Raw genomic sequence first — 20,837 nt, 5'->3', positions numbered from 1 at the left:
AACCACGCACACTAAATACGTTCTAAAATTTCTTTTTTAATTTTTAAATTTACAATAAAATTTTCTTTAATTTCCGAAAATCAAAAACAATCATATCGGTTACTTGGATTTTTTAATTTTTTTATTTTGTATCTTTTTTTAAAGAAAAAAAAAATTTTTTTTTCCTAATAGTCTTATGAACGTGGACTTCTTTACAGTAAAACTGTTTTTGTTCGGATTGTTTTTACCCCGTTTTGCAAAAATCGAGTTTTCATCAGATCTCGACGTTTGAAGGTCACAGGAAGCTTCCCTGACTATCCCCGCTAGGTTGTCACTATGTGTGTGTGTGTGTGTGTGTGTGTGTGTGTGTGTGTATGTGTTTTTTTCACATAACTTCGACATTTCTTCTTGGATCGTTTTTGATGAAATAAAATAATTTTTAGAGCTTAAAAAACTGCATCGATCGCCTCCTCGAACGTAAAAATCGGTTGATTGGTTCGAGAGATATCCTCGACGAAATATTTGGAAACAAGTTTTTTTTCAACATAACTCCGACATTTTTTGGAATAACTTTTAAACGGCTTTACTGATCAATTCTAAAAGCTAATCAACTCTTAACATAAAAAAATCACGTCAATCGCCGCCTACCGCGTAAAAATCGGTTCATTCATTCAAAAGTTATTGCGGTTTAAAAATTTGAACAATTGTGTTTTATCAAACTTCTATCATACCTTTGAGCTCGGAGAGCTCAAAAACATCATTCGTGAAATTTTAAGCACCTAGGTATGAAATGAGTGGGAAGTTGCACGGATGGCCTTCAGGGTCTACCATTTTTATAATTTTTTTGCTTCATTTTGATCTTTTTTTTCTTTGAGTTCTTGGTGATACTTAAGACTCGTAAAAATCGTGGTTTTTTCCCGACGACTTTTTTTGAGAGGAGAATCTCCAGATTTTGGTAATAATGACTTCAGTAAAAAAAAATTTTTTTTCATATGTTTTTTTTGGGAAGTGGGCCATCATGTCCCAGAAAAAAAAAACTTTTTTTTTCGATTTTCAGCAAAATTTCGACTGATTTATTCGAAATAGACGAAAAATAAACAAATTTAATAGTTAGAAACCATAAAAAGAAATAACAAGCTTAAGTGGGCCGCTGTGCCTCACCATCCCCTAACAATGAATTTTTTTCAAGCTAACATCAAGAATAATAGTTGAATTTTATTTTCATCAACGCGTAAATCAAATGAACTGACCAACAGTGTTAAAACGTCGACGGCAGTGACAACGCATATACTATAATATTACTGCACAGATTATAGGTCTTGAACTAACTTACATTTTGATTATCACAATACGTGGTATTTTGATTATAAAAATACCTCATATTTTGTTAATCACAATACTTATTTGATTATACTTTGTATTCTGATTATCAAAATACTTTTATTTTTCAGTGCATAGCAAATCAATAGTAAACAAATTTGAATGGGAACACAATTAATGCACATATATTTGTATGCTTAATTCGTTATGTTAATGAACGATTAGCTGAGTTCTAAAATTATTTTAACTTTTAAACAGATATATTCAAATTTTCTCAGTCGAGAGAAGATAACAATCCTTTAAATTTATTTTAATTTCCAAACAAAATTATCGTTGGGCCAATTGAGATTTTCCTGTTAAAAATGCCCCATATGAACCTAATATAGCCCAAAAGTATATATATTGTTATATATGTACACTGGAAAATTCTACTCCAATTAGGCAGAAATATGTCTCACATTCAGCGAAATAAAGCTCTAAGATCGGACCCTTATAACTATAAATCATTTTTAAAAAAGAGGCCTCTATGTTTAGGTGACACAAAGTATTACCGCGATGCAAATCATGCTAAGATACATAACGCTTTTGTAGATCGCGTAGTGAGAACTCTCTACGGGTGGTTGAATCTAATCAATCTAAACTAATCCTATGATTTATAATGTCGCAACACCTCTGATTCTAAATATGAATCTTATAAAAATTATTTGGAGATACAATCATCTGGAAAGTTCATATGTTACATTGTCAATACACAAAATAGGTGTGGTTTAATGACACTAATATAAAAACATTTTATTATTACAAAAGTGGTATTTAAAATAAAATTTTTATTTTTAGCAAGCATTAGAATTGAAATTTTCGCAAAAATCTAAACTTTTTCAAAAATATAAATAATAACTGATGATACTATTAATTTTATTTAGACTAATTAATTTGAATTTGTCGTACTGAAAATCCACAAAAGTTTCTGAATTATTTCATATGACTATATATTAGGGTGTCCGTTATTTCCCAAGTTAATTTTTTTCTCGCTGCCGCCCCTGAATTTTTAGTTCTTGACCTGAAAAATAATATCTTTCACAAATAAGCTCTTAATTAACAAATTAAACCGTGCCGAAATCGACTTACATTTCCCATTTAAATAACATCGAAATCTGGAACTTTTTGCAATTAATTTTTTTTTCTTCGAAAAAAATGTCATTACGATTATAATCTATGCATATTCTAATGGAAAATTGAATGCTTTATAAAAAGTTCTCTTATAATTTTTCGATAAAATCAATCCTTTAAAAGTTATTTGTGGTTTAAGTTGTGTGTATAGTTATTATCATAGTTTTTCAGTTTTGCTATGAAGTTTCATGTGTTATATAGTCATTTATTTCATCTATAAATGTTTCAAAAATTTTATCAAAAAGATCAACAGTTACAGTAACGTTAACAATGCGATGTATCGAATACATTCTTAGTAGTATTGCCGCAAATATGTATTTTTTCTGTCTCTATTCACATTTATTTGTTAAGCAATTTTTAGTCGCATTATGATAAGTATTTTTGTTTTTATGAATAATTTGCACTAAATATTATTTTTATTCTTTTTCATGAGTTAAAATGTTGATGTATCTTGAATTAATCAAAGCGCTCTTTCGGCTTCATAGTGTAACGTGGTAGATTTTTATTCGACGCCCAATACTTGGGGTATTATAGCCTTCCAGGCTCGAATCCAACGTCGTGAATGTTATGTGTGAATGAATGAAAATTTTACTAATTTTTATGAATTATTTTGTATAAATACGTAACGCTGGACGAGTAACGAAGACAGAGGGAGTCAGAGCGAGTACGAGGCTATGCATTGGAGTGACAAGGATAGAGCTACGACGATAATAAGCGAGTACCGAAGCGAGCGAGGCACCGAGCGGCGTAAGCACCCGAAAGGTCTGAGGACAATCGACGCTGCATTGCCGCACGTTCCAATACGACGATCACCATCGATGACAATTGGTTAGTCAGTACTGCAGGAGCAGAGGTGACTAAAGACTGTCGTGGAGGTCTGTTGACTGTTATACGGACCTAGATCAACTATCGACGGGGATCAATTCCAATGGAAATGAAGACTAGCGCCGCCAACTTCAACGAAGGAAGAAGCGGATACTTCTCTATGAGGAAGAAGATTCGAGGCTGGACTGTTGACGAATTCGGACGCGCTTTTGCGCGCTCCGCAACCTAAAGTTAATTTCGAAGTATTGTCGCGATTTTGTTCACTTGAAATTAATTGATAAATTGTATTGAAGTATTTATTTTTTTTTTTAAATAATTTATTTATCGAGTCGACCACATGAAGCTTTTCCGAGCTGCTACGATGAGGACGACGCGAAGATAATACGCGAGGATTCAACGCTTTACGATTATTTTTTTGTAATGCTGTTATTACATAGTGTGATTGCCGATCTATGAATGCGAGTGTGAGAAATAAAATTGAGGTGACGACGTTTTAAATTTGATTTAAAATTAAGAAAAACGTTAAGTTACGACGTTTTAATAATTTTGTTAAAAGTTAATATCGACCTCCGACGTATATTTTGTTAAATAAATTGTTATTTTTTTCTGTTAAATTCTTCTGAATTTATTTCGAGTAATTTTAAGAATTTTCGTTTCGTTTGCTGTCCTATTTTTTAACGACGAGTATTTCAGCATGGCCCGCCACCCTGAGGAAGAGGTAAGAGCTAGCTGAAGTCGCAGTAGTAATTAATTGGAGATCATTCTCCTGGCGCCCTTTTTTTAATAATAATTATTTTTTTTAGTAAGCCAAAAATTTCCAATATAAAAGGTGAGCCTGGCTTGGTAAATCCCCGGGTCAGGCAAAACCCCGTTATAATAGTTACAATTGTAAATTAGTAACGATGTCTAATCTTTCCAAACAATCGTTATTGGTAACCCATGTCTCAAAGTTAATCTCTAGGAAATGTTTTTTTATGTTGAATCGAACAAAAAATTTAATCGAATTTGAATTAATGAAAATTAATTTATTTAATAAGAAAATCAATATCTTTTTTTGTAAATTGATAATTTTATTATCTAAATTAACTATATAGCGTTTAGGGGAAATTAAAATCGAAATTTTCATCACATTTTAACGCTTCAAGATAGTTGAATTCTGCAAGGCATATTTCAAGAAAATTATGAAATTTTTTTTTATCGAAAGATAAATATATTAATAATTCACCACCAAAATTTCAGATCAATTCACCACACCGTTTTTGAGTGATCAATTTTCGAAATAGCATTATTTACACGCAGAGGTATAGAGAGATAGTGAAGTTAGTATAAAATTATTTGCATCACTCGAGTGGTACGGAAGATTTCATACTAACTTTACCATCTCTCTATACTTCTGCGTGTAAATTATGAAATTTCGAAAATTAACTACTCAGAAACGGTCTGATGAATTGATTTAAAATTTTGATGGTGAATTATTAAGATATTTATCTTTCAAAAAAAAATTTTATAACTTTCTTGAAATATGCCTTGCAGGACCCAACTACCTTAATCATTTTTCGTTTTACGTGAAGTGATTTATTTGGATCAAAAAAAGCCAAAGCAGTTTTTTTACCAGTTAAATACCACAGATAGTTTTTGAATTTGGGCAATACTGGCTAAGAAAATTTTTTTATCAGTCGTCTTGTATTGATACACAGTCTTGATATAATTTAAATCGTGGTATGGAACTGATGCTGCAAGAGGTGCCACAAACAAAAATGAAACATAAATGAATACTAAACTAATAAAAAATTTAACTTGACTCAAGAGCAATAATTTTGAACCAAGAACACCTTTTAGAAGAAAAAGAATTTCTTGTCGAGGGGAAAAATTCTCAAGTCAAGATATATTTCTTGGTTCAAGAAAATTTTCTTGATTTAAAAATTTTTCTTGTTGACTCAAGAGTGTCATTTTCTTCAAAATGGTGTTCTTGGTTCAAGATTCTTGATCTTGAGTCAAGTTAAATTTTTTATCCGTGTATGAATGAACAAATCTCCAAAAGATTTTATTACGTTTCAAGATCTAACTTGAAAATGTCTTGAAAAATATATATTTTCAGCGAATAAATTGCTTTTGACATCTATCGTGCATGGTAAAATGCACCTGGCTTGTAAAATTTGATTTCATCAGCACTCTAAAAATGCGACTAAAAATTGCTTAAAAAATAAAGACAGAAAAAATACATATTAATGGCAATACTATTAAGAATGTATTCGATACATCGCATTGTTAACGTTACTGTAACTGTTAATCTTTTTGATAAAATTTTTGAAACATTTATAGATGAAATAAATGACTATAATACATGAAACTTCATAGCAAAACTAAAAAACTATGAAAATAACTATATACACAACTCAAACCACAAATAATTTTTAAAGGATTGATTTTATCGAAAAATTATAAGAGAACTTTTTTGTAAAGCATTTAATTTTCCATCAGAATATGCATCGATCATAGTCGTAGTAGCATTTTTTTCAAAGGAAAAAAATTAATTCCAAAAAATTCCAAATTCCCATGTTATTTAAATGGGAAATGTAACTCGATTTGGGCACGGTTTAATTTGGTAATTAAGAGCTTATTTATGTAAGATATTTTTTTTTTAGGTCAAGAACTAAAAATCCAGGGGGCAGTGAGAAAAAAATCAATTTGGGAAATAACGGACTCCCTACTATATATGTCCATGATAGAAAATTTTATGTTGCCAGATATGATCTATGTCCATGTACAATTTTTGGTATGCCCTGATTTACGCATGTAGGGATTGATTTATAAACTGGTCACGTTAGGTAGTGCTGAGAAATTCCGACGGAGGGCGTATGATCGCTGAATCGTCTTCTAATAAGAGAGTAAAGTTTGAAGTGTTCTTATAGAAATAGAACAATTTTTTTCTTGCACTCCTGGGGAGCTTATTTAACATTCATCTTTAGCTCATCTATATTATTATAAGAAATTCCTATCTATATAGTCACTCATCACGAAATCTCAGGAACCATCAGACCTAGAAACTTGAAATTTGGTAGAAATATTACTTTTGCGATGCAGAAGTAAATTAAGAACGGATTTTAAGAAATTCCTCCCCGAAAGGGGTTTGCGGGGGCGTTAACAATGAAAAATTCCCGTTTTTGAAATATAGCTCCTGTCGACTCCAAATTTGATAGGAATCTTCTGTAAGAGATGTAGAAATAGTTTATGAACGAATTTTACGATAAATCACCTCAAAAGGGGGTGTGGGGGTCGGCATTAACAATGAAAATTTTTATTTTTTAAACTATAGCTCCTACAGACTCCAAATTTGATAGGAGTTTTCTATAAGTGCTGTAAAAATTATTTATGAACCAATTTTACGATATTTCATCCCACAGGGGATTGCGGGGGTGGGCATTAACAATGAGATTTTTAAGTTTCACACTGTAGTTCCTACAGACTCCAAATTTGGTAGTAATTTTCTATAAGTGTTCAAAGAGTTCATTTATAATTTTCAACGTTAGATCCTTCTGCGTCTGAATTCGAGCGAATTTCGGCGAATTTGTGTGAATCAGGTTTTAAAAATCTCAAAGAGTTAATTTATAATTTTCAACGTTAGATCTTTCTGCGTCCGTATTTGGGCGAATTAGGATGGGTTAGGTTTTAAAATTCTTAAAGCGTACATATATGTAATTTAAATAGTTCGAATATTCGATTCGAATTCGAGGCGAACAATTCGTAAATTCGATTATTCGCACACTCCTACTTTTTTTTCTAAGCCTAATATTTTCGCCGTTATATCAAAACTTAAAACCGTCAATTTTAAAATAAAAATTAGGGAAACGGTTGACCCTGAAGGCCATCCCTGCAACTTCCTGCTAATTCCATACCTGGATGCTTAAAATTGCACTTATGCCGCTTTTGAGCTCTTCGAGCTCAAAAGCCTAATAGAAGTTTGATAAAACACTATTTTTTAAGTTTTCAAACCGCAATAACTTTTGAATACATGAACCGATATTTTGGGATTGACGGCATTCAGCGCAGTTTTTTAAGCCTCATAAATAATCTTTAAGTTTGAATTGATCAAACAAGAAATTTCGGAGTAATTCCGAAAAAACACTTTTTTGGGTTTTCTTTCCTGCACGATATCTCTCAAACGAATTAACCGATTTTGACCGGATTAGCGGCAATCGACGTGGTTTTTCAAGGTTAAGAGCTGAGTAGTTTTTGGAGTTGATTGGTAGAGCGGTATGAAAGTTATTTCAAAAAAACCACTTTTGAAAAAAATTTTTTTTACAGTTTTTTTTAGATTTTTCGAAATCCATCGGTCCAAATGGTATTCAAAATCCAAGTTTGGCCAAGCCCTTTCGAATGGCACCAACCGCGATGAAATCGGTCTAACCGTTCAAAAGTTATAGGAAGTTTACATACTTACACACACACACACACACACACACACTCACACACACACACACACACACACACACACACACACACACACACACACACACACACACACACACACACACACACACACACACACACACACACACACACACACACACACACACACACACACAGACAAAGCACCACCGCTGCACGGCTTTTTAAGCGCCGCACCACTGCTGGACTACAGCCGTGACAATTTTAATTATTTTACAAGTGCCGCATCACCGCCGCACCACCGCCGTGACAAGTAAAGAATTTATCTATTCACCGCACTACCGCCGCACCAGCGCCGTGACAAGTAAATAAATTTCTATTCGCCGCACCACCGCTGCACCACCGCCGCACCACAGCTGTAACGCACCCGAGTAAAAATAATAGTATATTACACACCTAGGGAAGTAAAGTAAGAAATGTCTCAGATCACATGTAATTGTTGGCCGAGGCGAAGCCGAGGTCAACAAACATGTGATCTGAGGCTTTCTTATTTACTTCCCGAGGAGTGTATACTATTTTTTTGTCCGACGAAGGCGGAAAGCGGCAATTTAGTTTAGCGCAGCGGGACGAAAGTTGCCACTTTCCGCCCGGAGGGCAACAAAAATTATTTTTTACGAAAAAATAATAAATTTCGTTCGACCGCCGCACCACCGCCGCACCATACCGCTGTTTGGTGGTATATACATTGAAATAAAATATTTGTTGATCATTCAAATAGCTAAACTAAATTTTTTTAGTTAACTATGGCTTGCAGGGCAGTTGGCAATGTTCAAGGCTTCCATGCAGACGATCCAGGTTCGAATCCCATCACAGTTCAATTTTTAAAATTCTTTCAGAGTATTTCGATAGGCATGCCATTTCTGTGCAACCCGAGGACGAAATTAAAAATCTACATCAACAATACGACTAAAAAAATCAATAATTTCGCGGTGCTTTGGCCTGATTTAAAAATTTTTTTTTTGAATATTATGCATTTGATTAAAAGGAGGTTGATCAATAGGTCTTACATTAAGATTTCTAGTCGCATTATTTATTAATTAATTATTGCGTGAAATTAATTATGATACCATTTTTGTGAAATTGTAGGTATGACTTAGCATTGGTGCGGCGGTGGTGCAGCGGTGGTGCGGTGATGCTAGGGGGAGTAAATTTTTAGCGTGCGGCGTAATAGTCCGCCAAACGGTGGTCGTGCAGCGGTGGTGCGGCGGTCGAACGAAATTTATTATTTTTCCGTAAAAAATAATAATTTCATTTTTACTCGGGAAAGCTTCCTGTGACCTTCAAACGTCGAGATCTGATGAAAACTCAATTTTTGCAAAACAGGGTAAAACCAATAACTTCCCGATTTTTGAAAATCTTCGATTTTCTTAGCGGGAAGTTAAAAATTTGAATTAAAAATAATCTATACTAATATTATAAAGAGATCAAATTTGATTGTCTGTTTGTTTGTTTAAATTACATTATCTCCAGGTGACATAGACTACATTACATCTAGGCTATAATTAATTTAAAAATTTTTGTTTTTTTTTTTTTTTTATTTGGAACTTACGCGTCAGCCTTCCGGCCTAGACACGTGGGACTTACATCCCTCCTTTACTGGACTCCACTCGGCCACGCAGTTGCTATTAAAAATTTTTCTGCCCTCCAGGCGGAAAGTGGCAACTTTCGGCCCGCTGCGCTAAACGAAATTGCCGCTTTCCGCCTCTGTCGGACAGAAAAATAGTATACAAACCTATGGCAGGAAAATAATAAATATCTCAGACCACATATATGTCGACCTCGGCTTCGCCTCGGGCAACATATATGTGTTCTGAGACATTTCTCATTTTCTTGCCACAGGTGTGTAATATACTATTTGTTAAATAAATACATGTTATAATAAATTATTTTTTAAATCTCACATGTAGTTTGATATGGTCACATATAAGAATTGGCCACACACGGCCGCATCAGAAAATTTTTTCTGGGGAAATGTTCGATAATTATTATCAACATAATTATAATTATATCCCTTTCCCCCTTTTAATTATTAAAATAATAATTCAAATAACGGCGTCAAATCTTGGAGATTTATGTATATAAAACACCATGCGTTGAAGGTTCTAAAGATTGCTACTCGTAATTCTTTCAGTTAGAAAGACTAAGAAATATATGAGATTCATTTAAAATACTTTTGAACTCAGTAAATCTTGACATAGTAAAAAGTTTTTTGTATTAGTGTTGAATATGGTCGATGTTAGAAATAATTCTAGTGATTTTTTTGTGTTAAATTGACGCTTTTTTTGTGTTACTCATTTTTTAACATAAAAAATGTGTTATTTAGTTATTTGTTACACTATTGGTGTGTTACACAAAAATTAACATAAATTTAGTAGTAAATTGTCAATAGCAACACATATAGGTAGTGTATTGACGCGTTCTTTCTTTGGTTTACGCGACAAAGCGCTATATTAATAGTCGCAGTGAGATTACTCATATTTATTTAAGATATTAAAGTATTGTAAAAATAAAATTTTTTTTATCAAAAGTGTTTATTTTTATGAATTTGCAAAGCTAGTTTCCAATTACCAAAACTTAAATAATCAGTATTAACACACACTACATTGAAGCTCATAGTAATTAATGCATTATAAATCCATTATATGATCTCGAATTTCCACATAATTATTTTTATTCAAATAAAAAGATTTATTTGGGTCATATTCATTATGATAAACGAAAAGTGATAAATGTCAGACGATTTATTATTTTTTGTGCTTTTAAAATAATATAAAATTAAATTAAGGTAGTAGTCTGGTAACTTATGCCTATTTTCATGACTTCTTTGGAGGGTGGTTTTTTATAGGAAAATAAAAATGAATTATCTTGAATATTTAGAGTGTTTTTATTTACATATTGAAAATATAAAAAAAATTTTATTTGAAAAAATTTAATAGTTTATTACTATTATTATTGTCACTCGAAGTTGGAACCTTAAAAAAAATGCACGTGGGTGGTCAGGGTGATTTTATCGAAAGCAGGTGGATGAACAAACGTATCTTCATGACCTTCAGATTTAAATTTTTGATACTTGCACCAGGAATCGGAACCCTCTGGGCATTAAGAATGCTGGGGCTCTTCATTAGTTGATATCAAATGATAATAAGTTGCCCATATAGCTTTTCTTATATTTTCAACAGAGTCTTCATTTCTCATAATAGCTAAGCCATAATAAGTACTAAGTTTGATCAATAATTTATTAGTTAGTGTCAGACTTTTGGTAGCTTTGGTGCTCTTGGTATCAATGGTATCCTTCTTTGGTGTTCTTGTTTTTTTTTGTGTCGTCCTTTTTTTCGGAGTTACTCTTTTCTTCGCTGTAACTTCTTTTTTTTCTTTATAATTTTTCTTCGTTTTTTTAGATTTTTCTTCAGAAGCTTCTAAAAATGCGCGCAAACAATAGAAGGGTCCAAGCGGTTGCAGCTGCCGGTCGACCTTAAAGGTTGGACTCCGAGGCGCTCTAGGAAACTCGTTATAACTCTCGAAATATTTCGAATTTCTGTCTGAAATTTTCACAGTATATTCTCAAGACATTGTACTTTCAAATTAAGCAAAAAAAAAATTTTCGATTTTTTGAACCCAAGTTTTCAGACTACTACCTTAAAACAAAATAAAAATTTTTTGTACTTGATTTATTTTCGTTAACTGGTTGACATGAATGAAAATATGTACAAAACTTATTCTCAAATAAACAACGTGAGTCTCTTTCCATCAAATTATTTATTTAAATTCTCTTTTTAATCAGAAATCGTATCAAAAATAATTAGTGAAAAAATTTAAATTTCAGTTAACACTTATTTTGTGTTATTATTAACTCCTCAATTGTGTTAGGTCGTTTACTTTATGGCATTCTTTATAGCAGTATTTTAACACAAAATTTTACACTATTTTTTTTGCTGTACGCAGATACAATTGGTATCAATCATGAGGACCAGAGCACTATTCTTGAAAATAAATGAAAAATTATTTCTAAACAAGAAATAAAAGAACAAAGAAAGAAATATATTAATCACAACAATGAAGCTCCAGTCTTGTGATATAATCTTTCTCTTTCACTCTCTCTTTCTGTCTCGCTTTCATACGAACTGTCTTTGACTCGTGTCTCGGTATAATAAATTTAATCAAACAATCTGTTTTTCTCTTTCAACTTAAAATTTTCCAAAATTATATTCTCTATATAGATTTTCATTATTGACATTGAATTAGTGATTCTTGTCAAAAGATCATGTGTATAGAATTCAGTTGTGAAGTGATAAACTAACTATGCTGAGCTGCTAATTTTCAATAACTCAATTTCGACTAAAGTTTTTAGCATTTCCCGAAGTTTAAATTTATACTTCTATTCTAATCGTAATGAGTATTTCTGTTTCTCTTGTCAACTTAAAAACAGTAATAAGAACTTCATTTCATTTTAAATAAAGTTTTGTATGATTTCCGTCTTATCGGTATGATAATACTTCATGTAATTTTATGGTTTTTTCTTTCATAAATTTTTCTAAGCTCTTGAAAATAATAAAAAAATTTTACCATTATGGTTATTGATATAATAATTTATTATGAAAAGATCTTTACACCCAGCTTAGTATTTCTGCGAAACAACATGACTGACCAACAAGCTTGAATTAAAAATTCATTATTTTAAGATTTTACACACAAAGAAAAAATTGATTTTCGCTGCATGCTACATCACTATTCACAAAGTACTTATTTATTATATACATTAGAGGTATAAGAAGCGCGGTATCTCTCACCCGCCGCATCGATCCTCCTTTTAGTCTATAATAAAATATTAAAATAATATTTCTCGTAAATATGAAAAACTTTTAAGTCAAAAAAATTTTTCAATCAATAGAAAAAAATGCAATTAATATTTAATACACTTACTTTCATCAAGAATATATAAATTTAACGTATGTTATGTTATAAATATTTATTTATTAAAAAGATTATTTACAATACACATCTAGTTTATTTTCTATTTAAGTTTAAATTTATGTAAATTCACCATCAGTTACAATGAACGAAAAATAAAAATAGTTATGATACATGATATTAACAAGTGGCAACTGATTTCGTCACAATTCATAATATAGTTACATAAATGTTTATTTTTTGTAATATTAATAAAAATTTTAATAAAATAAAAATATGTTAAATTAAAGTAATCTCTGTTCCGATTTAAACATATTTACAGTTTTGAATAAAATGTTATCATTTATATTATAGAGATTAGTAAAAATTTGATCACAATGCAAACTGGTAGCGTGACACAACTTATGCGTGCATATTAATGCAATATGTTTGTCGCGTCACCTAAAAGCGCACCAATATAGACAGTATATTCCCGACAGGCAGGCTGTGTTATCATAACCCAGTGACGCCAAATATTGATTTTCACGCGAATACACACCAATAAAGAGTTTGTGCTCGTACAACTCAAGCTTATATTCACTCAACTAATTTAAATTGTTACTGTCATATTTTTAAAATATAATGCATAAAATAATTATTAAAATTATTTCGAAAATATTATGACAGACATTCGCTAATTTTAAAAATATCTACACTCATTGAGATTGAGTGAATTTGTTAGTTCACCTAGAGATAAATAGTTATCATAGATCAAAATCTTAGGAGTAATACCACAAGTAATTACTATAATTAAATATTAATGTTGTGTTCAAGAGAATTAGGAATTACAGATATAATAACGTGGAACGCGGTATGTTGCATTAAAAGTATGTTGTATTAAGTGATAATGATAAATAATAAAGAATATTATTATTATTGATGTTATTATTATTATTCAAGCAGCAATAAATTTGATTGTTTGATAAGTAACAACTGTTTGCATCACATAATTATCTTCATCCATCGAAAAGTGGATATTTCTGGACGTGTCCTTGATTTCACAAAACAACGAAAGGCGCGCCCTCGGTGCATTATTGGCATCAAAGGGGGGAGATGTAAGGATTGGGCGAACGTGTGGACATGACGACGTCGCCTGAGTGAGAGAGAAGGTTAACATCGGATAATGCCAGAGGAATGCGCATTTCCTGCGGACCGAATCAATTGTGTGTCCAAGTTGTTCCACACGGGTCTTTTCAGACCGATGTTTTTACGGTTGGTTAGTACCGTTGCATGTGCAACTCAGTATAAAAGGGGGTCATGGTACAACCCAATAGCAATAATAATCCAAGAATTATAAGTTTGCATTCTGGCCAAACTGTCTCTAAATCTAAAATCACTGAAATTATGTACGCATCGTGTACATTACTAGCGAACTCTGACGTAACTATTGAGAAAAATTTACAGTCACGTGATAAGCAACCGAGCGAAATGTTTGAGTTATTCATGGTTACTTACCGACAAATGGTAAAACACTGACTGACAAATACATACTATCAATCGATTCTGTAGAAAATTATGCTGACTCCAGATAATCATCATCGTAATGGTGATGGTAACTTGGCGGATCTATACCATGATAGCCACTAGAGATGCGAGCGGTCCCGTCATTGACATTTTTTTTTAGTCATCGGACGGTTACAGGACCGTTTGTTAAATGATGGACCGAGCAAGCGAAAATGCTGCCATCTAGTGAATTTCTAAGAACTTAAAGCAAAATAACAGTTTATTATTGCGAGTGAATTTTGGAGTAATACAATAAGAGACAATAATTTATGCCTACTCGTGTTGCTTTGATGAAAGTTTGAATTTATGAAAATTTGTCCAAATAAATATGAAAGTTTGTAAAAATGCTGATGAATATAAATGAATAAAAGCACAGAAAAATTTACGTATAATTGTATATAAATACAAATGATTCTATGTAAACTAGATCATCTGTACGATTTTACAGTTGTTCACATGACCAACTGAACAAATAAAATTCCCTATTTTTGAAAATACGTACAACTAATAATATGTTTATTTGATTTCAATTCCAAAAGTATAAATGGAAAAATGAACATTACTATAAATGACTGTACTATCATGGGTTTTCTCTGTGGTTTCCCCATGATTCTGTTCCAACAGCCTGAGAGGCAAGGTGCAGGGTAAATACGGTACAGAAAGCACAAGTCGGACCACAGCCGCAAAAATAAAAGCAGGAAATTCGATAATAAAGCAGGAAATACAGGTTGAGGATATAAACAATTTGTAAAATGTAACAGAGTTATTAAAATAACTGTACATCTGGAAACAATTAAAAAAAAAAAAAAAAAAAAAAAACATTACTATAAATGAAAATTTATAAATTTACGAGTTAATAAAAAATATCATTTGAATAAATGATTAATAATACAAGTGTATAAAAAAATAAATGATACATTCACTTAATGAACTTATGTATTTAAAAAGATAGATCCGGATGTAAAAAAACTATTATAACTATTTGAACAAAAGAAATTGCGGATAAATAATCGTAATGAATAAATGTAGAAATGATTTTATGAATAAACGACCTTATGATCATTAGTATTTTTAAAGTTGTGTATAAATAAACATTTGTAAACATGATGATCGCTACAAATGAAAGTTGTCCGAATGGATATTTGAATAAATGAAATCCTACAAAAAACAGTTTCACTGTAAAATGTCGCGCCAAGTACACGTCCAACTATTGTAACAGAGACATAATGATAACCTCATTTTTGCAAAAATAAAAAAATCTGATCTTTACAAAAAAATGTGAAATAAAAAAAAACCAAGTACACAAAACTTTGATTAAAAAAAAACACTCATTAAAAATGGTGAAAATTGAAAAAAAAATTGGTGTAGTTTATTTATAAAAAAACGAAAGAAAAATTTGCACTTTATAAAAAAATATAAAATAAAAAAAAAACTAAGTAACCGCTGTGATTTTAAATAATTGCAAAGTTTTTGTGGCAAATTTAACAATTGAAAACAATTTTTTAAATGTACTTGGCGCGCGTCATTGACTACCCCCAATTTTTTCATAGCTGATGTAGCGCCAGAAACTTGGTGATGAAAAGCAGTTTATGAACAACAATTGTTACACTCCTTCTACACCGTTGTTGACTTCACTAATGATTATTTTGATATTTTTAATCACATCTATTAGAATCAAAATTCAAGCTCGTTCCGATTTTTTCACGGATTAGATTAGATTTATACTCATATAAATATGACGTTTTCTGGCATTTCGATTGAATCAAGAAAAAAGCAAAGGATTTGATAATCAGTAATGTAAAGTACCCAGTAGCTGCTCAGGAACAAGTACCTTCCCACTCTTTGTATTTGTATAACTGCATTTTTAAATATAGATATAAAACACACACAGAGTGGGCAAGTACTGGTTCCTGAGCAACTATTAGGTACTTTACCTTAGATGCTTATTAAATTGTTTTTGAAAAATATAACATTGATGCATGCTTGAACAACACAAACTTCTCAAACTGATAGTTGACATTAATAATTGACATTAATAAATTATCTTAGTGATATTGTGAAGTCATTCACAATGCATCGGAAAAAATTGGGGGTAGTCAATGACGCGTGCCAAGTACGTTTAAAAAATTGTTTTCAATTGTTAAATTTGCCATAAAAATTTTGCAATTATTGAAAATCACAGCGGTTACTTAGTTTTTTTTTATTTTATATTTTTTTATAAAGTGCAAATTTTTCTTTCGTTTTTTTATAAATAAACTACACCAATTTTTTTTTCAATTTTCACCATTTTTAATGAGTGTTTTTTTTTTTAATCAAAGTTTTGTGTACTTGGTTTTTTTTTATTTCACATTTTTTTGTAAAGATCAGATTTTTTTATTTTTGCAAAAATGAGGTTATCATTGTCTTTGTTACAATAGTTGGACGTGTACTTGGCGCGACATTTTACAGTGAAACTGTTTTTTGTAGGATTTCATATTTTTTTGTAAAGGACATATTTTTTTTTTTTTTTTTTTTTGCAAAAAAGAGGTTATCATTGCCTCTGTTACAATAGTTGGACGTGTACTTGGCGCGACATTTTACAGTGAAACTGTTTTTGTGGGATTTTTTATTCTTGTCCAATATATGATATATTGTTCCAATATATGATAAGAAAAATATTAAAACTTTAGATTTATTAATTTCTTTATTATTTTCTTAAGAATAATTTAAATCCAATTCCATACGAAGAAAGTCATATATTTACTTGAAAACAATGAACTTATTACTCTGTTGATCCACAGATTCGGTAGAATCTGGCGCCAAGTTCCGTTCAAATCCGTTGTAAACGGAGCGCCAGACTACCGACTGTGTTTACTGTAAGCAGAACGGTTTTTTGAGGCTGCGAAATTTTATTTAATTCTACGGTACTTTTTAACTTCCCGTTAAAAATCTCAGATTTTCAAAAATCGGGAAGTTATTGTTTTACCCCGTTTGGCAAAAATCGAGTTTTCATCAGATCTCGACGTTTGAAGGTCACAGGAAGCTTCCCTGACTACCCCCGCGATGTTGTCACTATGTCTGTATGTGTGTGTGTGTGTGTGTGTGTGTGTGTGTGTGTGTGTGTGTGTGTGTGTGTGTGTGTGTGTGTGTGTGTGTGTGTGTGTGTGTGTGTGTGTGTGTGTGTGTGTGTGTGTGTGTGTGTGTGTGTGTGTGTGACTATGTGACTCGCTTATAACTTTTGAACGGTTGAACCGATTTCATCGCGGTTGGTGCCATTCGAAAGGGCTACGCTGAACTTAGATTTCCTGAGAATTTGAACCGATTCGGACCGATAGATTTTAAGAAATCTTGAAAAATCTTAAAAAATAAGAAAAAATCATTTTTGAAAGTAGTTTTTGGAATATCTTTTAAACGGCTCTATCGATCAACTTCAAAAACTAATTCGCCCTTAAGCTTGAAAACCACGCCGATCGGCGTCAACCCGATCAAAATCGGTTGATTCGTTCGAGAGATAGCGTGAACGAAAGAAAACCGAAAACCGAAAAAAGTGTTTTTTTCACATAACTTCGTCATTTCTTCTCGGATCACTTTTGATGACATAGCATAATTTATAGAGCTTAAAAAACCGCGTCGATTGCCGCCAAAAACGTAGAAATCGGTTAATTAGTTCAAAAGATATCGTCAATAAAAGATTTGAAAACAAGTGTTTTTTTAAAATCACTGCGACATTTTTAACTTCCCACTAACAAAATCGAAGATTTTCAAAAATTAGAAGTTATTGTTTTCACCCTGTTTTGAAAAATCGAGTTTTCATCAGATCTCGACGTTTTAAGTTCATAGGAAGCTTCCCTGACTACCCTCGCGATGTTGTCACTGTGTCTATATGTATATATATATATATATATATATATATATATATATATATATATATATATATATATATATATATATATATATATATATATATATATATATATATATATATATATATATATATATATGTGTGTGTGTGTGTGTGTGTGTGTGTGTGTGTGTGTGTGTGTGTGTGTGTGTGTGTGTGTGTGTGTGTGTGTGTGTGTGTGTGTGTGTGTGTGTGTGTGTGTGTGTGTGTGTGTGTGTGTGTGTGTGTGTGTGTGTGTGTGTGTGTGTGTGTGTGTGTGTGTGTGTGTGTGTGTGTGTGTGTGTGTGTGTGTGAAAGTATGTGAACCGCTTATAACTTTTGAACGGCTTGACCGATTTCATCGCGGTTGGTGACATTCGAAAGGGCTTGACCAAATTTAGATTTTGAAAACTATTTGGACCGATTCAGATCAATAGATTTTGAGAAACCTTCGAAAAACTGAAAAAAAAAATTTTTTAAATGTGGTTTTTGGAATAACTTTTAAACGGCTTGATGGTTCAACTCCAAAACTAATCAGCTCTTAACCTTAAAACCACGTCGATCGCCACTAGTCGGGTCAAAATCGGTTGATTCGTTCGAGAGATATCGTGAACGAAAACCGAAAAGTGTTTTTTCGGAATAACTCCGAAATTCCTAGTTCTGCGTCGAATGCTGCCAGCGCGTGACAATCGGTTTATTCATTCAAAAGTTATTGTGGTTTAAAAATTCAAAAAATAGTGTCTTATCAAATCTCCATCAGATTTTTGAGCTCGAAGAGCTCAAAAACGTCATTGGTGCAATTTCAAGCGCCTAAGTATGGAATTAGCGGGAAGTTGCAGGGATGGCCTTCAGGGTCAACCGTTTTCCTAATTTTTATCCAATTTGTTTATCATAACAGTAATTCATAATTTACTTCACCGTATTAATTAATTATATTCACTTATAACAATTTATTTACTTGAAATTATTAAATTTTATCAGCACATACTATAGCTCGCTCACAAATTTCGATCCTGACTTTTTTTTTATGGAGAAAGGTCAGCGCCACAGACTAGATAAAATAAAAATGTGTAGTAATCCTCCTATAGATAAGTAACTACAGTTAGAAAAAGTAATTCACAGCTTACATTTACGGCCGCCAGGGTGCACTGGAATTACATCTACATAAACTGTAGCTTCAAGGGGATAGTTTGCAGTAAAAAATGCAGTCAACACGAGATTTATGTTGGTACCGATTGTAAATTTTCATTATAATTACAAAAAATACTAAAATCCGAACAAAAACAGTTTCACTGTAAAAAAGTCGCGCCAAGTCCACGTTCATAAGACTATTAGGAAAAAAAATTTTTTTTTTTTTCTTTACAAAGATACAAAATAAAAAATTAAAAAATCCAAGTAACCGATATGATTGTTTTGATTTTCGGAAATTAAAAAAATTTTATTGTAAATTTAAAATTAAAAATTTTAGAACGTACTTGGTGTGCGTCATTGTCTATTTCAATTTTTTAAAGTCCTAGTAAATAGATTTTACGAATTTCATTAAAAGCAAAATATTTTGCAACCACGCACACCCAATACGTTCTAAAATTTTTTTGTTAATTTTTAATTTTACAATAAAATTTTTTTTAATTTCCGAAAATCAAAAACAATCATATCGGTTACTTGGATTTTTTAATTTTTTTATTTTGTATCTTTTTTTAAAGAAAAAAAAAAAATTTTTTTTTCCTAATAGTCTTATGAACGTGGACTTGGCGCGACTTTTTTACAGTGAAACTGTTTTTGTTCGGATTTTCCTTTACGGCCTTTAGATATTCTCCTTTCCAGAAGCTAAAAAATGTAAAACAATAAAGAAATGACTTCAATTAAAATTAATTAAAATTAAGAAATATTACATACATAATATCTCGCAATTTTTGCTTACAACCAGCTCTTTTCCGCTTAAGGTTTTTATTCTTGTACCTGTAAAAATGGGAAAACAAATTGTATTCACAATAATAAAAGTATGACAAACGTCAGAAATTTGAAGTAAAATTACTATTACTTACATATTATCATAATTTTTACCCTGATAAGTGTCACCATATAATATTTGGTATGCTTGACGAGCTTGATTCAGCCGATCCTCAAGATCATTAATACTAGCTAATAAACTTTGAGCATGATTCCTTTGGTCAATACCAAAATGTGGAGGACAATCCGTTTTATTATTTTTATCACCATTCATGGTATTTTTTATCAGCAATCTAAAACTCACTATAATAGCTCGCAATAATTTTTTGAACGTATCATACGTAATTTAATATACGTTACACGGAGAAAAAAGTATTTTGCTACTAAGGATATTTTTTTTGATAATCAGAATACTTGGTATTGTGCTACTAAGAATACGTGGTATTTTGATTATCACAATACGTATACTGATTATCAAAATACCTAGGTATACTGATTATCAAAATACCTAGGTATACTGATTATCAGTATACCAATATAACAGACTATTAAATGTTTATAACCTCACTTTACTGGCACAAATCAATTGACTTATAAAGCTAACAAAACAAATTAAAATTAAAATCGAAAGTGTAATAATAAATTCTTTTCAAGCTAATATAGTAAATATTAGTTGAATTCTATTTTTACCAGTGCATAAATCAAATAAACTGACTGTTAGTGTTAAAACGTCGATGGCAGTGATAGCGCATATATTATAGTTTACTGTGCAGAGTATAGGTCTTAAACTGACTTATATTCTGATAATCAAAATACTTGGTATTTTGATTATCAA

The 20,837-nt window shown here is 31.5% G+C and overlaps 1 protein-coding gene across 1 annotated transcript; it reads right to left on the bottom strand.

Annotated features, from left to right (window-relative positions):
• Nucleotides 1-3,388: 3,388 nt before the first annotated feature.
• On the bottom strand, nucleotides 3,389-20,463 carry LOC123271742. Its single transcript, XM_044738139.1, has 4 exons — nucleotides 20,098-20,463; nucleotides 19,949-20,011; nucleotides 19,827-19,879; nucleotides 3,389-3,519 (listed from the first exon to the last, which is right to left on the bottom strand). The coding sequence occupies exons 1-4, from the start codon at nucleotides 20,274-20,276 to the stop codon at nucleotides 3,389-3,391; spliced, it is 426 nt and encodes a 141-aa protein (XP_044594074.1). The 5' UTR covers nucleotides 20,277-20,463.
• Nucleotides 20,464-20,837: the final 374 nt, after the last annotated feature.

Source organism: Cotesia glomerata, linkage group LG9 (genome assembly GCF_020080835.1).
Source record: "Cotesia glomerata isolate CgM1 linkage group LG9, MPM_Cglom_v2.3, whole genome shotgun sequence".
NCBI classification, from domain to species: domain Eukaryota; kingdom Metazoa; phylum Arthropoda; class Insecta; order Hymenoptera; family Braconidae; genus Cotesia; species Cotesia glomerata.
The sequence above is the reverse complement of the archived record's forward strand: the minus strand, read 5'-3'. Positions and strand labels throughout refer to the sequence as shown.